We start from the raw sequence: 20069 nt of genomic DNA on the forward strand, positions 1-20069 counted from the left end.
CTAATGGGCTAAAAGGTTTACTGTGTTCTAGCCAAACTTTCTCCACATAGATTTAAGATTTAATTTGGGATTTTTAGACAAAGGAATACTGCTTAAAGTAAAAATCATGCTTTCACCCAATTTTTTTTGAATTAGTATAAATGTAAGGTTCATGTAACTGAAATATGCAGTGGGAAAAGGGACTTTCTCACTGACTGGCTTATAGACTTCTAATCAAGAGCTTGGGCTGTCTTTGGAATTGGTGAAGTTTCTGGGGAATAATTCAGAGAACAAAAATAATCTTCCTCTGTGGTCTCCCTTAACTGCAAGGAGTGCAGATTCTTAGTTTGATGCTAAACCTACATGCCTATGTATTTGGTGTTCCCTCTTGATATAATGCCCTGTACAGCACTTCTTTAGCTCTTATGTCTTGTTTCCGTCACATTGTTTTATACAGCAAGAAGGGCACAGAATTGCTTTTGAAAAAATAAAAAAGCAGATGGATGTGTAGGATGATAAATGAATGGCAGTAGGGCTATACTGAAACTACTGATAATTTTCTTTTTCCCAATTTGACTAGATTTCAGGTTGACAACATCCCGTTAGCACTGTAGGAGTAATTTCAGTATCTTGCATTAAGATAACAAGACATTGTTGCTTTTTCTTCTGGGGACTTCTGTAGAGAACATAAATATGAGTGTCTATCAACCTTGATATTGTTTAGTTCTAACTAAAATGATTAAGCACAGAGGAAGAAAGCACCAGTTCTAAGTTATTTCATGCAACTGTACTTGGTTTTCCCAGACAACGTGCAAAATTCTGGATATTGTTTGTAAATGCTTAACTACATAGCTTATGTAAAAGTCTTTCACTTGTAGATACAGTAACAAGGAGAGCTTGCACACTTTACATGAATAGCAGTGCAGTTAATATCAGTAACTTGTTAGTTTCTTGTAATGTATTTATCTGTTTAGACTGTGCAACTATTGGATTCAGGTTTACCATAGGTAGAGTAAAAAAATAGAAGATTAAGCTTTATGTGCCTCTGTGCATGTGCACTTGTGCATCCACTCTTAGCAATACTGGAATCATTAATGTCACCATTGTAATCATTCATGCTGGATGATTAGAGTTTGTAAGTCCTGGAGATGAATCGCATTGACTTATGGTGTGAGTGACTTTCTGATTCACAGATGCAGCATTTAAAATCCTGAATCCCAAGACAGTTTCAAGATTTTTTAGACTAAACAGCAACAACGCCTTGATACAGTTCTTACTGGAGGTAATATGGAGTCTTATTTCATTAGGAAAAATTGTGTCATTTAAGTGTTTGGTGATCTCTGGCAAATAAAAAAAAGAGAATTGTTGTCCTCTGTTCAAGGGTACTCCAGAAATCAGAGAACATTATATCGACTCTAAGAAAGATGTAGATCGTCATCTGAAATCAGCTTGTGAGCAGTTTATTCAGCAGCAAACCAAACAGTTTATAGAACAGCTGGAGGAGTTCATGACAAAGGTACAAATGTGTTGTATGTTTGTTAACCTAAGTGAAGTACTGGTAGCACGAGGGAATTAGTATTTAAATTTGGTATAGGAGAAGCTACTAGTTTTGTCTGATTAGCTGAAGATGATGTGTTTTCCTTGAAATTCCAAAAACAATTTTTCAGGCTTTTTTTGAGATTAATGGATTAAAGGTACATGACATAGTTTGTTTTTAAAAGCAACCCTTGTGCTCTTAGATCAAGAAACTTTAATGTTCCATTGAGTTGAAACAGGTTTGTGAAGGTTGGCAGGAGCTTTTCTGTTTGCAGGAAAATTCCTACCTGGACTGCATTTGTAAGCCTTCAAAAACAATCTTGGGTCATGTGTGTTCTTGAGGGAGGTCTTAGAGTATGGCTGTGAAGTGTGTTAAAATTTTCTGGTTTCAGTGTGTTTTACACCAATGAGGTGTTTGATGAGCAGGACTTTCTTTACAAGTTCTGCTTGGGACAGACATTCCGGGTAAAAGTTGGTAAGAAAAATTAAGCATCTTAGGAGATAGAAACAAAAAGATATCTTTTTACAATACATCTCTTTCTAGAACCTGCTCTAGAGGTCAGGATTTCTAGGTATCTTGAGAACAACCATGCAGAGAATCTATTCTGACAAATGAAGAGTGATGTGGATCCTGATGTGCTGAGAATAAGTGGCATGACCTCTCAGAAACTGGGGCTACAGCATTGCATAGACAGCAGATATCCCAGCTGCTGATTTTTGAGAATTTAGAAGATTACAGTATTAAATTTACTGATGCCTGTCATGCTGGGGTAGGGGTCAGTGGCATGCCTAAAATATAGATGGGTAACTGGTGAGATTGATAAATTGTGTGAGTGATCCCAGTGATTCATTGAGAATCTGGGGAGTTTGACTAAGCTGCTTAAGTATAAATCTTTTTTGAGGTTTTGTATCCTTTGGTGCCTAAGCGTCTTTGTAAATTTAATCCCATTTTGAATTTTACTTTCAAGAATTCATCACAGTTGTAATTTTGAATTGCATTTCTGTCACACTGCTTCCCCTGTGTGTTGTTAAGCCAGGTCATAGAAGAGAAAGAGCAGGGGAGATTCTGTACACTACGGTATCTGAGAGACTTGTGCAATTTTTACTTGGTCACTTTGTTGTAAATTCAACTGAAAGAAACATAATTTTGGTGATTTTACTTTTTTTAGGTAGCTGCTTTAAAAACAATGGCCACTCAAGGAGGTCCCAATTACAGCCTATCACAGCAACCTTGGGCACAACCAGGTATTTGCTTTGGTTTATATTTATGTTACTATTAGGAACCTGAAAAAGTGGCCAAAATAACTTGGACTGTGAGACTGTGATTGATTTTGAAAAATTGAACTGTCTACCTTTTTCTTGAAAATCCTGCCTTCCATTTTAACCCATGTGCTAGTTTAAGTGTCTTAAGCCACCTCTAAATCAAAACCTGACAGACTTCAGAATATGTATGTAATTGGTGCAGTAGATGAATGCCTCGAGTATTTCTCAAGCTGTGACTGTTCTTGCATGTAAACAGCATTTCTGCAACTGCATACGGAATCTGCTTAAGGAATTATTTGATTATATTATAATAAAGCTTTTGCTTTTGTACAAAAGAATTAATCCACCCTGTAGCTTTTATTGTCTGTACATTTGGTACCTACTTTCTTTACAGTTTCCCTGTCACTGTGCAAAAATGGAATCTGACTTTGTTTTCCTATTCCTAAGAATTGAAATGTGAATGCTTCATAGGAACATTTGGAACAGTTTTAGATGTTCCTGGGTTGTTTTGCTCTTCACATTACAAAGTTGTGCGTCTGGGTGAAAAAATCTGATTATTCCAATTCATACATCGGAACCTTCTGTTGCATCATGTTCTTAAGATGCAAAGCCAGCCATATTCATACATAATTCAGTGCTGCTCCATGGGTCAGACACTCTCAAGGGCTAACTTGAGCTTCTACTTAACATCTCCTGCTTCTTCAGGAGTATTTTTTAATGTTTGTTTGAAGATAATTATGTGTGTAGAAGCAGATCTAAGCAGAGCTTCTGTTGTATCTTGGAGTCATTTGTCTGGGAAGCAGGATTAGGCAAAAAATTTAGATACGGCAGAAATTGAGGAGGGGGGAAAACTACAGTGTATTAACTTCAGTACTTTAAAACTGCAAAATATATTTTTCCCCTGGCCTTTAAGCAATGATCTTGTAAAATCATTAAAATTCCTAGCAATAAAGAAAGAAGGTCTTGTCTGAGAGAGGATTCCTGTCTGGTTGATTCAAAATCCAGGTGTCTGTGCAGACATTTCTTCTCACAGATGTGGCCTGTGGTCAGTAAGGAGAATTTGTGATATTCTGTTCTCTTTACTACCATTGTTTATTTCCCAGCAGCTTCTTTTCCAGGTAGGTTTTCTAGGGGGGAAGCCTATGTAGAACTTTGTTGCTGTTGGAAGGCTGTGACTTCAGAAACCTCAGGAGGATGTGGTAGCTTGCAGAAATGGGTTGGATGCATTTTCTGCAGTGTCTCGCATGCTGTGGTCATGTGATGGGTTTGATAGTGCACAGTCGAGCCGCCCCCCTCTCTCTTTCACGCAAACCTGTGGTAATGGTCAGCCTCAGTAAAATGGAGTTGATTTTCTGGAGTCTAGGTTTCAGCTAGCAGAACTCCATTTTAGCCTATTAAGCATATTTTCTTTTACTTCCAGCAAAGATCAACGATCTGGTCTCTTCCACTTATAAGACAATAAAAACAAAGCTGCCATCAACGTTACGAAGCATGTCCTTATACTTGTCCAATAAAGATACAGAATTAATTTTGTTTAAGCCAGTCAGGGTGAGTATTGCTGGCATGTTTTTCTGTAGGTGTTTCATGATGATATCTTTAGCTTAAAAAAAACCCCCAAACCCAAACAGCTGTCCTGCTCTCTGCTGTACTCAGCCTATGTAACACACACACACTACAGGGAAGTAACTGGTCCTGTTTATTCTGCACATCTACCACTTGGCACCCTGTGAGCTACCATAAAGAAAATTAACTCGGTCCCAGCCAAAACCAGTTCAGTTTGGTCAGTTATGCCTGGGCAGAAGCACCAGAGGCAGAGAAGATGATACAGATTTAATGAAAAACCTACCATAAACTACCAGAAGAACCAAGCTTGAGTTTTAGGCTTCCAGGTTAAGTTTTTAGGACTCAGTGTTTCAGTTTAGCTTCTTGGCTGAAGTTTTTAATCTCACAGCCAACATGGATTCCTTGTAGCTGTTTCCCAAAATGGCTTGTTTTAGAAGAAAAGTTCTTAAAGCTTGACTTGCTTCTCCTTGCCTGTATTCCATGTACATTGTACTTATTGTGGTTCATGTTTGAGATGAGTGTTGTGGTTTTTAATGAGTTTTTTCTTCTTTCATTTAAAAGAATAACATTCAGCAAATGTTCCAGAAACTCCATGCTTTGTTAAAGGAAGAATTTAGTAATGAAGATTTGCAAATCATAGCTTGTCCTTCAATGGAACAGGTATATATTGAAGCTCTCTGTTTTATCAGTTGCTCTTTCATGTAACTTGCTTTTTTAAACATTGATTTTTTTCATTTTTAGTATTTCCAGTGTTCAGAATCTTTATTTATTTATTATCCCCCTTAATCCTGGATGATTAAACTCAGGGCATTATCTGAACTTTAGGCTCTCACCTAGAAGGGGACTTTGTTTGTTTTTTTTTTTTAAAGACTATCTAATAGATTTTCTTAAACCAAAGTGATGATTGATGTTCCTGGGATTGAGTTGTACAACATTGTAGAAGAGTTTTTCTGTTTCTAGGCATTGTCTTTTCAGAGAGATATCAAAGCCAATGAATGCGCCTTAAAAAAGCCTGTGCATTTGAAGGCAGTCTTGCTTTTGCCAAATATAAAAAGCAGCAACTTCTGCATTCAGGAAGCATGAGAAAGAATTACTAGGGTGCATTTCAAGTAAATTGCATTGGGAAAATGTGCAATTGTTATGGAAGTGTAACCCTACATGGTAGGTAAAGTCTTTAGTCTCAGAGATGATTTGGTTTAAGAATTCTCTCTATTAGGATTCTCTGGCAGAAACCAAGTAGGTTTTGAAAATGTCACTTTGACCTTAGTGGTCTAGGGAATATGGGTAGAATCTTGATTATCACAGGATGCTAATATTTAAACAGGTAAACTAGTTTGTGGTTTAGAGGATGTTTCCTGCAATGAATGTGGCCACAGGAATGTGTGATAACTGTCCTGGAGCACAGAGTGGGACTGATGCACCATAAGGAGGTGGGGTTATCCTAGAGGAGATGGCATCCTCTAATCGTTTATCTGTTAAACCTTAGGATCACTTATCCTACAAACTGAATTGGATGGGAAACCATATTGTAATCTGTAGGAAACAAGCACTGGGTAGGATCCCAAATGTATTTCAGATATCAGAGATGAATGTTACCATTTTTTGCCAGTGTGCCTGTTTTTTTTAATTTCTTGACAACACATGAAGTCATCTTAGAAAATTTGACACAGTAGCTTGTGACTGGTGAAATAAGTAGTCAGTATGGTCAACAACTGCATTTTAAAAAGCCTGTGAGTAGGCGTTTGACTGGTAATTTTGGCCGGTTGTTTTGTAGCTGTCTTCTCCTGACTAATGTGCTTCCTAGGAATCCTGTTTAAAGGTTAAAATATAACACATCAGTTCTGAAACTTAGCTGTTCTGTCTAATGTAGGCTTTCCCTTTGTCTTTCAGGTGAACTTATTATTATCGATGTCTAAGTAACCCAGCAATGAGGCTGCTTGAAATAAGCTTCAGCTGAATGCCAGGCAGTGAAGGAAACACAAAGACATTTACTTGAAGTAGACGAAGAATCCCACTGTGCAGTCCAATCTGCATCAAAACTTCGAGGGGAAAAAAAAAGAAAAAAACCCAGGTTTATTGATTTGTTCAAGGTTTTTCTGTTCATAGGCTTGAGAATTGGGCAGAAGAAAACAAAACAAAAAAGCCTTTGCTGATCACTCTTATGGAAGCTCAGTTACTGCCTTATCCAGATGTTTTCAAAGTTGAAGCCTCTTGTTTTTTGCTTTTTAATGAAAAAACTGGTTTTGCTTTCCCTTAATGAGCTGATGTATGCAATGGGGAGTCACACTTTCAAAGACACTCTGGAAATAAAGTACAGGGAATCAAATGAGAGCAGTAAGAGATATTTGCAAGACTTGGGAGATAAGCACATTGGTATGACAATTTGACTTAAGCAGGCACGCCCTGAGTTTTTCTTTAACTGCCATGAAAATCCTGGTAATCCACCATGTGCTTGAACATAATTCAGAGGTTCTTAGTTGGGAAAACTTTATTTCCCACATGTGAAGTGTTTCTTGAAACACTGGATGTGCTGTTTTTCTTATACTGTTGTGATTGGGAGCTGTGAGGTCTGACCTGAAGTTTTGCTAACCTTCCTCTGTAAAGGGTCTCACCTTCCTCCGTAAAGGGACTCAGATCCTTGGGATTTGCAATCGAAAGCTGTGCAATATAAGTTCTGTTGTTTCTAGGGAACTGCATGCTTTCAGATGCTTTACAGCAAAGCTTAGCATTGAGGTTTTCAGGTACTTAGTTTTAGGGTAGAGTTGGATTTTTGCCTTTCCTAAGATCAGATGGTGGTTTCATATTGTTTAAAGCAGGATCTGAGACTGGAACTTGCACAGCCTTTGTGCCGTGGAGTAAGGGGGAGTGGGGATGCCTGAAATTGGATGTGCAAGGCTGTCAAATCAGCACTGTAAACAGAGGGTAGGTACTCGGTACCTGTTAAACAATGCACGCTGTTCAGTATGCATTTATTGGTGAATAGTGCAGAAAGCTGAATGCTAAACACCTGGGCATTAATGGAATGAAACACTTCAAGCAGCTTCAGGGTGTGTCAGTGTGTAAATCCTTACTGGTCAGCACTGCAAAACAGAAATGTAGTGAGAAACACAGCAGATTTGTTATTTATTTATAAAACCTGTTCTGTACTTCTAAATATGAAGAAATTTCCAGGCACATTGGTGGTATTTTGATTTAATAATTTTCCTGTTATAAATTACATGACTGGAGAACAAGATGGTAGGATTTAAAGCTACCACAAGAAGTGTTGCAGCAGTTGTGCTGAGGTACATAAATGGTACTCTGAGGACCTTATATGACCCCTTAAAAATTGACTAACAAGGAAGAAAACTTGCCCTTTCTCTTTACTTATATAGAAATACAGGCTGTAAAATAATGTCCAGTGCATTGTAATATATGTATATTTGTTTTTTATGAAGTTTTTCAGAAGGACTGCATGGTCACTGTACAGAGTTATGACTGACTTAATACAGACATTGTACAGAAAAGACATGAAGGCTAAACCATGGCAGTAGTCACTTTTGTGGTTGGGATCTTTTTCTCTCTTAGAGTACCCAGACAGCCGGTGGAAAGATTAGAAGAGCAATCAGTTTATACAGCCTGTTTGCTAAGTGAACATTTGTTTAAACATGTACAGTTTCAGATATTTACGTTTACAAATAGTGTAAATACTTTCAAAAGATTAATTTAAGATGCTTTATATTATCTGACTAGAAACTTGCTGTTTTTAATTTTTTTAAATAAAAATGTTGCCTCCTATTTTGGTCCAAGAGTAAAACTTTATTCTGTATTCCGAGGCCTGTCTGTCAAGATAACTGTAATACAGAGACAATAAACATCCTGTAAGCACAGGCAAGTGCATTGCTGAGAAGCGTTCTTTTTTTAGCAGTAAGAGAACTGGGTTTATTTGGCACACATACGTACCTGAGTGCTGAACGTACAGCTAATTGTTAAATTAATGCCTCTTTATGGTTATAATAAAAGTAAATTTATATTTTCTTTACTGACAAGCAATCTTGTGTGACTGAATGGTCTCTTTCCTTACAATTTTGTGAGGGGGAAGAAACCACAACTGTAATACAAAAATATTTTAGCTATTGGCTTTTACTAAGAGAAAACTTGGAAACTGGTGGCAGAAAACCCAAGTATTACTGTTTTTACCTGGTTACTCACAGACTCATCTTCACATAGTTCCTCATTACCACAGTGTTCTTCTGTCCCTTGGTATTGTATCATCCAGAGGCTTGTGGTTTGCCCCCTGTAATGTCGCCATGAAGCTTCCCTTCACCCTCTGTCTTTGACAACGTCATTTGAATGAACTAACGTAAGTAGAAACTCTCCTGTGGAAGTCAGCTTCTGTTTGACAGGTGTGGGGCAGTGATATGTGACTATAGCTTCCTAGAGGCTTGGAACCTCCTAAAGAGGTTTGGCCCTTTGGATTGCATCTCATAAATGAGGTGAATGCCAAAGCAGCTGGCCAGGCATTCACCCTTCTTTTTGTACAACAGTGATGCCTGAGGCATAACCTTACACTGTGGCATGTGTTTTTCAAGCAAAACTAATAGTCCTTTCCTCACACTGCATGTTTGGCATTGACAAAGTGATGTGGGTATGAAAAGGGGAAATGGAAGCGTCTGTGCTGCTGAAGCAACTGCATGTTGGTGACTGCAGGTAGATCCAACTCTTTGTCCACAATTGCTGTTTTCTCCTGCTCTCATGCATTTTCATCTTCTCTGGGTCCTAGACCCAAGCCAACACTGTGGAGCAAATCAGATCTTTGATGTAAAGAGCTCTAAATAGAACAAAAAGAAAACAGAATCAGTTGATCCCTTTCTGAGGTGCCCAACCATGCCACTAAGCCATGGGAGGTGCCATCTACCATGAACTGGAGCCTGGAAACCCCGGAGACATCTCATCTTTCCTCTCTTGGGTTGCTCCGGTCCCTGTACCTAAGCTGCTGGTTGCCATCCCCTCTCCACCAGCCCAGGTATCTCTGGCTGAGAGCCAAAGCAGGCTCATCAGTCACACTTGGTACAACCAGTTCCCAAAATTTCCAGTTCGTTGGCTGTAGGATGAAAGCCATCTGCTTCAGAGTTCTGCGCATTCGCTGTGTAACCCCACTGATCAGACTGTGATCCATCAAACGCTGTCAGCTGAAAGAAACTTGGTGCTACAAGGACCTGATGTACAGATAGGCATTGCGAGCTTGAAAAAAGGGACTTTATTTTCATTGCAAAGTGACTGTTACCACCTTGATGAAGGAAGAGTTGATCTGAAATGCTGATGTAATTGCTTGCTGTGAGCACAGATATCTTCATTTCAGTATTTCATGCAGATATAGAAGATGGTGAAACACAAGGAATGATATCAGTGAGAAAGGGCTTGCCAAAAGTATTGCAACATTGTCTGATTTTTGGACGGCAGGCTCCTGAGCTGAATCTTTTTATACTGGAGGAGGAGCTCGTCTTTGCTTTTTTGCCACTTCAGTAGGTAACTTTTTTCTGGGTCTTTCAACTGCAAAGAGAAGTCCATGCAAAGTGAAAAGTGTTAATGCTAAACTCTGAGGGGAGGCCAAGGGGGAGAGTATCCTGCATCTCTTGTAACCCAGCCTTTCTCACTTATCCATGTAATGTGTCATGGGTGCCCTTTCCTTTCCTGGCCATGGAGCACACTAACCCTTACAGCTGCCCTTTGGAGCTGATCCTCTTCCAGTACATGTACAAAGGGACTGAGGAGCTAAACTCACGACTTGAGCCTGCTCTGGTGGGAGTGGGCTGCCCAGAAGTAGTGGGGCAAGGAAGATGACCTCCTTACCTAACATAGCAATTGGTCCTGAGAAGTCTGAGTTCTGGGGGTCAAAGAGCAGTAGCCAGTGCTTTATGGTTCTGTGTACTTGAAGCCGTGGGTAGCTGCCAACTTTCTGAACAGCTATGGCAGAGGCCTGTTTCCCTTGGTGATACATCTGTGGCCACGTACAGACTATTGCTGTGAGGGCAGTCATCATTTGCACCTGCACCAGGGAAGACAACTTGAATCCTTTACCCTGAGGCCTCAGCCCCCAACCAAGCAGTGGTGACCTGTTGTATTTGCATCCAGTGAAGGACAGGGTTACACATCAGTAGGCTGGGACTGTCACAGTGGCACCGAGCACAGCTGAGCCCTGGCCAGAACAGCATTTCCACCTCCGAGGAAGGACCAGAAGTAGGAAACCTGAGTGACAACAAATACCAGAAGATTCTGGTGTTCCTCTCCCCAGATGTTTGTTTCACGTTAAGTGAAATGCTGTTTAGATAAAATCAGAGGCTTTGTGCTTGTATTGACATTTAATATTAATGTTTTGAAAAGAAACAGTGTTTCAAAATGAATTTGTGAGTCTTATTGTTCTTACCCTTCAGCGACAGCATTTCAATCTCGTCTAAATGCTTTCCTGAGACGAAATTTCATTAGGAGTCACACAGGCAGGAAATTTGGTTTTGAAAAAAATGGTGATTTTTCTGCATGAAAATTTGTGACCAGTCCCAGACAGCAGTCCCAAGCTTATCTCCACTGGGTGGTTTCCCTTCTGCTCTCTGAGGAGCTGGCAGACAGGAGCTGGCCAGGCTGGGCTACCACAACAAGTGCTTGCCTTGAGCAGGGACCCCACACTGAAGCAGACACGATTGCTGTGGCTGGGGAACACTAAGTCAATTTCACCTTAAGCGAGGTTTTAACTGCTGGCAGTTCGGTTTCACGGTGATGGACTGCAAAGGAGGACTGTGAGAGTGGTGTCTGAAGTCATGCCACTTCCAGAGCTTCTGACTGGTCCTTGCCCAGTCCAAGTAGATCCCTGTGCATGGGTCCAGGGTGGCCTTGGGGAGAAACGCACAGATGAATTTAGACCCAATAACTTCCTGGTCCCAAATGCTGTATTTTGTCTGCAACTGGACCAAACTTCCAGTTTTCCATTCAAGAGTCACTTCTGGGACCAACCCCTTCTGGGGCTTGTTTTTGGTGAGTTTTTGCATGCTACAGAGATTGGATGGCCCCTGGGAGAGCAATGTGTCCCTGAAGGTCAGAAAATATCCTTGAGCAGAGCGTGGGTTGTGTGTGTTCCCCTCCTCCTATTGCATATCTGCATCTTTTGAAAGACCTTGGACATGGGAATTCCTTTTGCCCTGGTAGCCTTTATGCTAAAAATAGGTCTTCTGTGCATGTGTGTATGGTCGTGCATGTGGCTGGGTAAGGGAAATGGCCTTGCCAAACTACAAAGGAGAGAGAAAGACAGCGTGTGAGGGAAAACAGCCCATATTTATGCATACAATTACAAATCAATACTTCCTATCTCATGACAACCTGCGTAGATGATTCTGGGTGCTGGAGCATCCCCCTAGCAGTGGCACATGGGGAGTTTTATCATTCACAGCATGTGTTACATTGAGTTTTTCCTGCCTAAGCATGAAGAAGTAGATTCTCACCGGGCTGCAAAAGTGGCTTGGCCTCCCCCAGCGTTACCTTGTGCTGCAAATTTGAAAAAACAGCAGGGAAAAAAAAATCTAACTTTGCTATGATGTGCTACAGTGTGCTTGCCATGGGCAAGCCTGAACCAGTCCATAAGTAGGACAGGCTGTTGGTTTTCTCTTTTCCTCTCATCAAAACTATAATATTCTCTTTACAAATATCAGAGTGGTCTCAGCATTGCCCTTTAGTGCTGGGGGGAGGCTGGGTGGGTTGTAGCAGCCTGCCCCAGCTCAGTGGTGAGCCAGCAGCTGGTGCATGGCTAACACCAATGGGAAGCCTGTGATCCTGTGAGGTCAGGAGAGACCCATAGCAGATCAGCGATGGTTTAGTGCTGCCAGGGATCGCCTTGGTGTCAGGCTGTAAAACCTGGCTGCCGTGTGATGGATGAAAGACCAACATGTCTGCAGGCAAGTGGTAGGACTGCAGGAGTCTGATGGAAGTGTTATTGCAAAAGCTATTTAAAATGATTTGCAACAGCCAGTTAGACATTTAGGATGTCCATTAATTAGACTCAGCACAGGGTGGACTTGTAAAATTGAGATGGGATTTACTGATTACCCCAGACACTAGCTTTCTGAAGTGAAACTTTGGAGACTGGGAATGGGGTGTCAAAAATTAATACTTAATGGTTCAAACACTAGCCATTTTTACTAAAGCCATCAGTCACTTCATATTACAACTTAGACCGCGAGAAGGAGACTCCTCTAGATAAACCTGCCTTGGCAGGGGGGTTGGACTAAATGATCTCCAGGGGTCCCTTCCAACCCTAACAATTCTGTGATTCTGTGAAATTGGTCACCTAAGTCATTCTTTAGTGAGAAGCACTCTCTGGAGATGTGAAACAAACCAGAAGCAATGCTAACCTCAAACTAACTGTCTGGCTATTTTGGATTCTCCTCATGCAGATAGCAGGCCCATGTTTTTCCAACATGGCCACTTGGGGCTCCATGGGAAGCTGGTAAAGTAGATACCAGGATCAATCCTCAGGGATCAATGCCAGGGGATATGAGGACATCTGTGGACAAATGTCACTGGCAATTGAGAGGGGGCAATCCCCAATTGCTCTTGTGCTGTGCACCCTTCCTGCACCCGGAACCTTGGTGCACAACACAAGAAACCACCACTCCGGTAGGCTGTACTTTTGATGAGCTTTCACATAGGAAAAAATAAAACTAGAGTAAAAAACTGAAGGTGCTTTCGGCATGCATTAAAGCCCTGGGATGCCACTGGGACCTGGTGTCCCACAGGCTTGCACTCACCAGAGGTGGCCATCAGGGTGGCAGCAGACCCTGTGACCATGGCTCCCAGAGGCAGGCCTCATCCCTGGGTACCTGCTGTTCTGCATGCAACAGGTGAACAGGCCTTCCTTGGTGAACGTGATGAAAACAGCCACGTTGCCCAATGTGTAGCTGACAAACAGTCAAGGAAAGGTGAGCCCACAGAAAACCCACATAAAGTAGGCTTTGGAAGAAAACCATCATGGGAGAGTGCCTAGGGAAAGTTACCCCAGCCTCCACCACCCTTAAGACAGCCACCCCCAAGACAGCCAGCTCTGTAGACCTCATTTCCTTGCAAGAGCAGCACGAGTTGTGCAGCCAGTCCAGGAGGCTGAGGGGAGTTATCTAAGGGAGGAGGGTCACAGTGACCCACCTCGAGGCAGGACATTCCTGCAGGTGTTCCCCGCACAAGTGTTGTTGCTGCTGGATACTAAACCTGACCATTTCCATCCTGGTACAGGAGGAAAAAACATCTGTCCCTCAGGATAACATTGTCTTATGGGCTCAGAAGAACAGCAGTGCTGCAGGAGCAAAACCGAGGTGGTGAGAGGCAGGAAGGGGTGTGGGGAAAGTGTGGTAGAGTTGTCTGCCTGAACATAGAGGATGGGGATGCTCTGCCCCAGGCTTTTTTTTCCCCATACTGGTACCAACCCCGGAACAGTGCCAGACCATCACACTCTGTGCTTTCAACGTAGCCTGGGTTTAGGATTTTTTTTATTTGTTTGTTTGCTTACTTTTTAATTAAACTCCTTCAAATAACCGAGGAAAATTCATCCTTCACTTCTGTGTTTTCACATTTCATATACAAAGCTCAGCTCTTCTTATGCTATGTTATTAGCTGCTCTCTGAGGATATAATTTGCTAAGGGCCCTCTTTCCATCAGACACACAAGTAATTTATCCTGCAAGGTACCAACAAGCAATATAGAAACATTTCTTTGCTAAGGGCTTAGCTCCCAGCGTTACAAGGGAGCTGGGTTTAATGCTGTCTAATAGAAATAAGCAGTGTTACCACCTGCTTCTCTGGGAAGAATGAAGAGCACCTAGGAGAGGGGAAAGCAAAGAGATCATCATTAATGCAGCAGCTAATTTTCACACGCAGAAAGGGACTGTGCTCAGGCTGTGTCTGTCTCAAGGACCCAAGGGACTTGTCTGCAGCAGCTCCCGGGTAGCTGCATTTTGTACACATGAAGTGTCTGACTCCAGCTGTAACTGTTGCACTAATTTATATATAACCTGAAGATGCACATTTTGGCTCTGCAGAATAGCTAAAAATCTCCTTCCTGGTTGTAAGGGATAGAGGGGAACAAAAAAGCAACAAACCGGAGATTTGTTCTTGCTTTTATTTTTCCGGCTTTTTGTGAGGCTAAAAAGACAAATAGTCCCAGGCAGGAGGATTTGCTACCCCTATACTTCAGGATGGGAGAGCAGTATAACGTGCTTCTATGTTGAAAATAAAAAAGCCAACAAACTCACTGATTGTGTGATAAATCACAGGTAATTTTCTTGCATACCGACAGAAACAGCAATGCTGGCTGGCTGGGGAGGGGAGAGGGGAGGCAGGGAGGGAAGAGAGTGCTGCAGGGTCCTGAGCTGTCAGGGGGATCCCATCCAGCCCCTAGCTGATGAGGCAGAAATCCAGTTATTGCTTGCCCTCCCAGGGTCACCGGGACTGGGACAACAAGCACTGGGGAGCTGCTTCTCTTGGCAGCTGGGTTGAGGGGACATTCCAGGACACACCATCCCTTGCTGGACACAGTGGTGATGTCCCTACTGATGAATTCAAGGCTGCTTGTATCCTATAAAGCTTTTGCCTGTGCTGTTAAACTCTTGGACTGGGGCTTGGCCTGGGACCAGGAGTACATCCCCTCCTGATTTCTAGCTGAGCAGCCTGGATCTGACCCCGCTAGGCAGTTTGGATGGAGCAGCCTTGTTTGGAGGGTAAGAGAGATGAATAGTATGGAAGTGAGTAGAGCCTGTTTTCCTGCCTTTAGGTCAAGTGGAGCTGCAGATGATGGGGGAAGGCATGTGTATGCACTTCCATAGTTGAGGTGAGTCCCAGCTTTTGGGATATCCTGCTTACACAGTTCATCACACGTGTGACTGGGAGCCCTGTCTTACTCCACCTGCATGTTGTGCCCCTGACTGCCACTCCAGTCTCTCAAGGGAAAACTCAGCTTGTGTGGCTGGAAGGACCAAATACTGCACACCACTTACACTGCTGATCCCTGCAGAGCCAGAAGACAGACCCTGCCCAAAGGGCTTAAAATAGGTCCAACCTGGAGACCTGAGTTGCACTTGGACTTTGTACTGCCCCTCAGAACTGGAGGCAAATTTCAGTGTGGACTGTTGCTTCCATGAAGATATGATGGCACTTGCAAGTCTAACCCCAAAGGATCGAAATGATGGGAGAAAAGAGGAAACAGCAACAAAGCATGGATAACTCAAGTGATGCAGAAAACCTTCTGCTATCTGGGAAAGCATCCCCATTTCTAAGAGGAAAGGGAAATGTTCTGTGTGACCCTGTGGCTGCAAGGTACACCACTGGACAGGAATGAGGAACCCTCCACCAGAGCAATTAACTTACCCTCCTGTTTTTTCCCTAGGTGAATTAATTTCATGCTCACCTCTGGTGCTGGAGTGATGCTGGACTCCTTTTGGCTACAAATAGCAGCAGCAACTGTCCAGCCTCTTTCCCTAAACAAGGATGCCCCCAGCAGAAAGTGCCCCTTGTTGTTGCTCCCCAACAATGATCCCTGCACTGCTACAAGGTGCTGCTTCCTGGGGAATATACACCACTGAAAAAGTGCTCATTGCTGGTGATCTCTGGTTTTTCTCACTAACTGACCAGCTGGGTCTCACCTTGCCTGTGCAGAGAGCAGTGACTCTCCATCATCCTCATGTTCTCCTCCCATGGATAGAGACTTCTCACCTGACTCTGGCATTGAACTCCCTTGGGTAAGCTCAACAGGCTCCCAGATCACTTTTTGCAAGGAAGAGTTGCCAGTTACCTCCTATTCATTCAACACAACTTTGTGTGCAGGGGTTTTCTCAGAGAAAAGCTTTGTCATCCATTGCTTCCACTCTGCCTCTTTTTCTTTTGCACACCTCTTTGTGCTTGAGTCTATCTTCCACTGCTCTGGTGGGAGAAGACACGCATCCCAGCAAGTGGCATCATCCCTCCCACCCTATCTGTGCAAGGGGAAAAGTAGTCATGCTGGTTAGGCACAATGCCATTTATTCCCAGAAATGCCAACTGCTCTCCAGTGACACCGCAAGAGCTTGGGAAACTGCATTTCTTCCTTCTCCTTGGGAGACATCACTTCATATTTGAGAGAGGAAGCTGCTAAATGAGCCTAAACATTGTTCTATGCTTTCAAAATATTCATAAATAATCTCAAAATAGCAGCAAGCAAAGAGAGGAGAAGTTTGCTGATGACATTGAGAGTGGTTGAGGCAAACGGTTGAATGTGAACAGTTGCAGAAAGACCCTCATAGCACTGAAAAAAAGGGTAATAAAATCACAGGTGAAATCTGATGTAGATAAATGTAAAGTGATGCGCATGGGAAAAGGCAATCCTAGCTTTACGTACAAAATAATGGGCTCTGAGCTGGCTATTTCCACTTGGGAGCAAAATCTTCAGGTTATAATAGATAACTCTATGCAAATGTCAACTCAAGACTCAGTAGCAATCAAAAAAGCAAACAGAAAACTAGAAATTATTAGAAAAGGAGGAGAGAGCAAAACAGGGGAAATCATTATGGTGCTGTATAAATCCGTGGACTTCCTTCTCTTGAATACCATTGTGCAGTCCTGATTCACTGATCTCAAATATGATACTGAAGAAATAGAAAAGTTATAGAGGAAGGTAATTGAAGATGATCAAAAGCACAAAAGGGCCTCCATTCAGGGAATGACTGAATAGATTAAGACTTTTTATCCTGGAAGAAAAAATGACTGAAGAAGAAATACGACCAAGTTTTCTGAAAGGAAGAGCAATGTGACTGGGGAACAGCTGTTCATATTATTCAGTGCTCTTCAAAGGAAGAGAGTGAACATCAAAGAAAATTATCAAGTGACAAGTTCAAAATAAACAAAGGAGATTTTTAGCTGTGACACTCCTTGCCATAGGGTACAGTGGATGTTTAAAATTTGTGTTGTTTCAATAGGGTGTAAGCTAATCGATGGAAGAGGAATCCATCAAGGGCTATTAAATGTAAAGCTGGCATCTACAGTTCAGGGTGTTCCTGAGTCACAGACCACTAGGGAAATGGAGAGTATTCTGGGAAGTATAAACAAAAGTTTGCTCTATTTTTGTATTACTTCCTGAGCATCTGCTGGGTCTCATCCAGGGCAGGATACTGGGCCAGGTGCATTTTGGGGGCTAACCCTATGCAGTCATCCCTATGTCTTGCATTTCACACCAGCCCATGTCTCCCACTAAGGCAAAGTGGCCTGACATGTCTGGTGCTATTGCATGTCACTGTTTCTGATTCAACTCCCTGCATCACAGAGGTAGAGCTGCTTGGTGGGTCTCCAGCCACCAAGGCTCTACACCAGGACCAGTTTTCAGTGTTACAAGTCTTCCACCAAGACCCACAGGCAGATGCATCCCATTTTCCTTTATCTCCCAAAGCAAAAGCTTTCTCTTGCATGGACAAGTGTTCTCTGCAGGTCCTCAGCTGGAGGCCAAGTTGTTCTGGAATGCAACCTTGTGCTCCATGCAGACCTCTCATGTGCATCTCACTTTGAAGTGAAAACGTGACCTGTTAGTGGCTGTGTCTCAGAACAAGGATGTTCTATGGCAGTCAGCTCACATTCTTCCAGCCTGGCCTAGATCACCCTGGATTTATCGTTCCAAGGCATCATGGAAAGAGAATGCCTGGTTATGAGCAACAGGAAATTGAGGGGAAAAAAAAATTCAGCAGTGGCTCTAATGGCCAGTCCAGACCTGAGTGATTCACTAAGATTTCCCCCAGTAAATTAAAAGCAAACACTCGAACGCTACACTGACACAGTATACAAGTGCCTCTTCTGGTTTAAACCTCACCACCTTAATGACAGAGACATTATTGTTCCTGTGCACTTTTCCAAGGTTGCCTTAAAAACCATGCCTTGACACTTTAGTGGCTAATGGACACAAACTAGGGTTAACCTCGCTCTGCACCTCTTTTCCAGCTAGAAATGAGAATGAGGGATAGTGGCTATTACAAGGTAATCGCACCCGGGGGAAATTCCTGAGCTCAAGTACCTCTGTTCCCCAGATAGGGTAATCTCATTGCATTTGGCTAGCCATTGGCAAAGCTTGTCAAGCCAGGCTGGCTTGTCACTCTCAGCATTTAGGAGCCTGTCCCATTTCTGGAGGCTGTTGCATCTCCCAGGCATCCTTGTGTTGACATCGCATGCTCAGTAATGTGGTGGTGAGGTTTATTTTCTGAAAACCTACCATTTTCACCTATAAAGCCTAATTTAAAGTAAATTCAAGTTCAAATTCTATTCTTATTGATATTTGTGCTATTTTCAGTAGCTCTGAAGGAGTACTGATGATACACATTGAAACGGGAGGACAGTCAGACATCTGTCCTCTCGATTGATCTGCAGGAGGGGGAGCACAAAAAGGCCCATTAAACACACTGAAGTAAATACTCTGATAGTGACTGTTATGGGAAAAAAATCCCCACCCACATTTCTTGCCCCTAGGTTTCTATTAGGAAGGAGGAATCCCTTCTTGGTTTGTCTCTAGAAGAAAGATGAGAGTCTTGGTTTTAAGTGGGAACTGCCAGTGGGCAAGGGTAGGAAACCCCAGGTCCTGACTGCAACCTGGGGAAACCAGGTGGCTTCCTCCTCTTCCTCTTCCCCAGGGTGGCCCCAGCACCAGAGCCACGATGATGAACTAGGGCAAACCCCAGTGCAGTTCCCATCATGAGGGCTGGCACTGTCCAGCCCATGCTGGAGGGAGTTTATAGCCACAGAAAGACAGAGCCCTGCCACCCCACGGCCATACACTCTGTGCATGGGCTGTTGGTGCAGCATCGCTGGCACAGGCTCCTCACTCCTGCAATGGCCTTATTTTAATATATTTGTGCTGAATAATACATATTTCCTGCGAAGAAAAGAGTGTATTTCTGTGCAGGGGGAACTTGGCAGCTCTGAATACTGAGCAGCCATTTCCTCAAAGCAGTAGGATTCAACCCCGTAATCAACCCTATTAGCATTAAAAGAACTGTCTAAATGTCAAGCCAAGTTCAATAAATAAGCACTAACACATTTAGAAATGGCTTAGAAAGGGGAACTAAAAGTTTTGCTGCTAATTATGTTTCTTGTTTTAGATTTTCTGTCAATTCTAGCTCTTCCATTCAAATGAGAAAAGCATTTGCTGCCAAGGTGGAGGAAATGAGATGGCCTGAAAGTGAGCAAAGCTGTTCATCCATAACAGGGAGAGAACAGCCCCTCTTGCAAGCCTCTGGAAACACAATAAGGATGGGGTCAGCAGACCTTTCAGTAAAGGTGTCTCCCAGTCTCCTGTTAGAGTGAGTCCCAGATCCTCTGATACCTCTTGATCCCACCAGAGTCAAGAAATGCCAGGGGACAAAGGAAAGGAGGGCAGACTCCTCTGACCAGCTGAAGGTACGCAGCCCAGGGGGTAGGCAAGCAGAAGCAGGGAGCACAGCTTGCTGGTGGCACATTTTATAAGCAGCTTCAGAAATCTGAAGCTGGTTTTAACGACCAACTCTGCTCCTCCAAACCCAGCCACGTCCAACACTGCCTGGATGGAAGCAGCTCACCCATGTCTGGTGCTTTGATGTGGTAATAACATATAACTGATACTGATGGCAAAGGCTAATCCACTCTGCCCTGTAATGTTCCCAGTAAATCAGGCAATATTCTGTTATTGAAAAAACTAATTTTTGTCCCTCTGATGGTAATCAGTGTATG

The 20069-nt window shown here is 42.7% G+C and overlaps 2 protein-coding genes across 2 annotated transcripts in view; one reads left to right on the forward strand and one right to left on the reverse strand.

Moving 5' to 3' along the window:
* COG3 (component of oligomeric golgi complex 3) overlaps nt 1-8220 on the forward strand; it is a 31284-nt gene extending 23064 nt beyond the window's left edge. The window contains exons 18-23 of the mRNA XM_027674337.1: nt 1173-1261; nt 1361-1495; nt 2685-2760; nt 4199-4326; nt 4903-5001; nt 6232-8220. Coding sequence (XP_027530138.1) covers nt 1173-1261; nt 1361-1495; nt 2685-2760; nt 4199-4326; nt 4903-5001; nt 6232-6261 — 557 coding nt within the window. The 3' untranslated portion in view covers nt 6262-8220. The remainder of the gene's footprint in view (nt 1-1172; nt 1262-1360; nt 1496-2684; nt 2761-4198; nt 4327-4902; nt 5002-6231) is intronic.
* A 1506-nt stretch (nt 8221-9726) lies between these two features.
* The window catches only part of LOC113963701, a 29269-nt gene continuing 18926 nt past the window's right edge, over nt 9727-20069 (reverse strand). Inside the window, 6 exon segments of the mRNA XM_027675118.1 lie at nt 9727-9873; nt 10985-11052; nt 13153-13265; nt 13565-13605; nt 13607-13654; nt 14456-14498. Coding sequence (XP_027530919.1) covers nt 9727-9873; nt 10985-11052; nt 13153-13265; nt 13565-13605; nt 13607-13654; nt 14456-14498 — 460 coding nt within the window.

The sequence above is a fragment of the Neopelma chrysocephalum genome, unplaced genomic scaffold (assembly GCF_003984885.1).
Source record: "Neopelma chrysocephalum unplaced genomic scaffold, ASM398488v2 Primary Assembly neopelma1_25, whole genome shotgun sequence".
NCBI classification, from domain to species: Eukaryota; Metazoa; Chordata; class Aves; order Passeriformes; family Pipridae; genus Neopelma; species Neopelma chrysocephalum.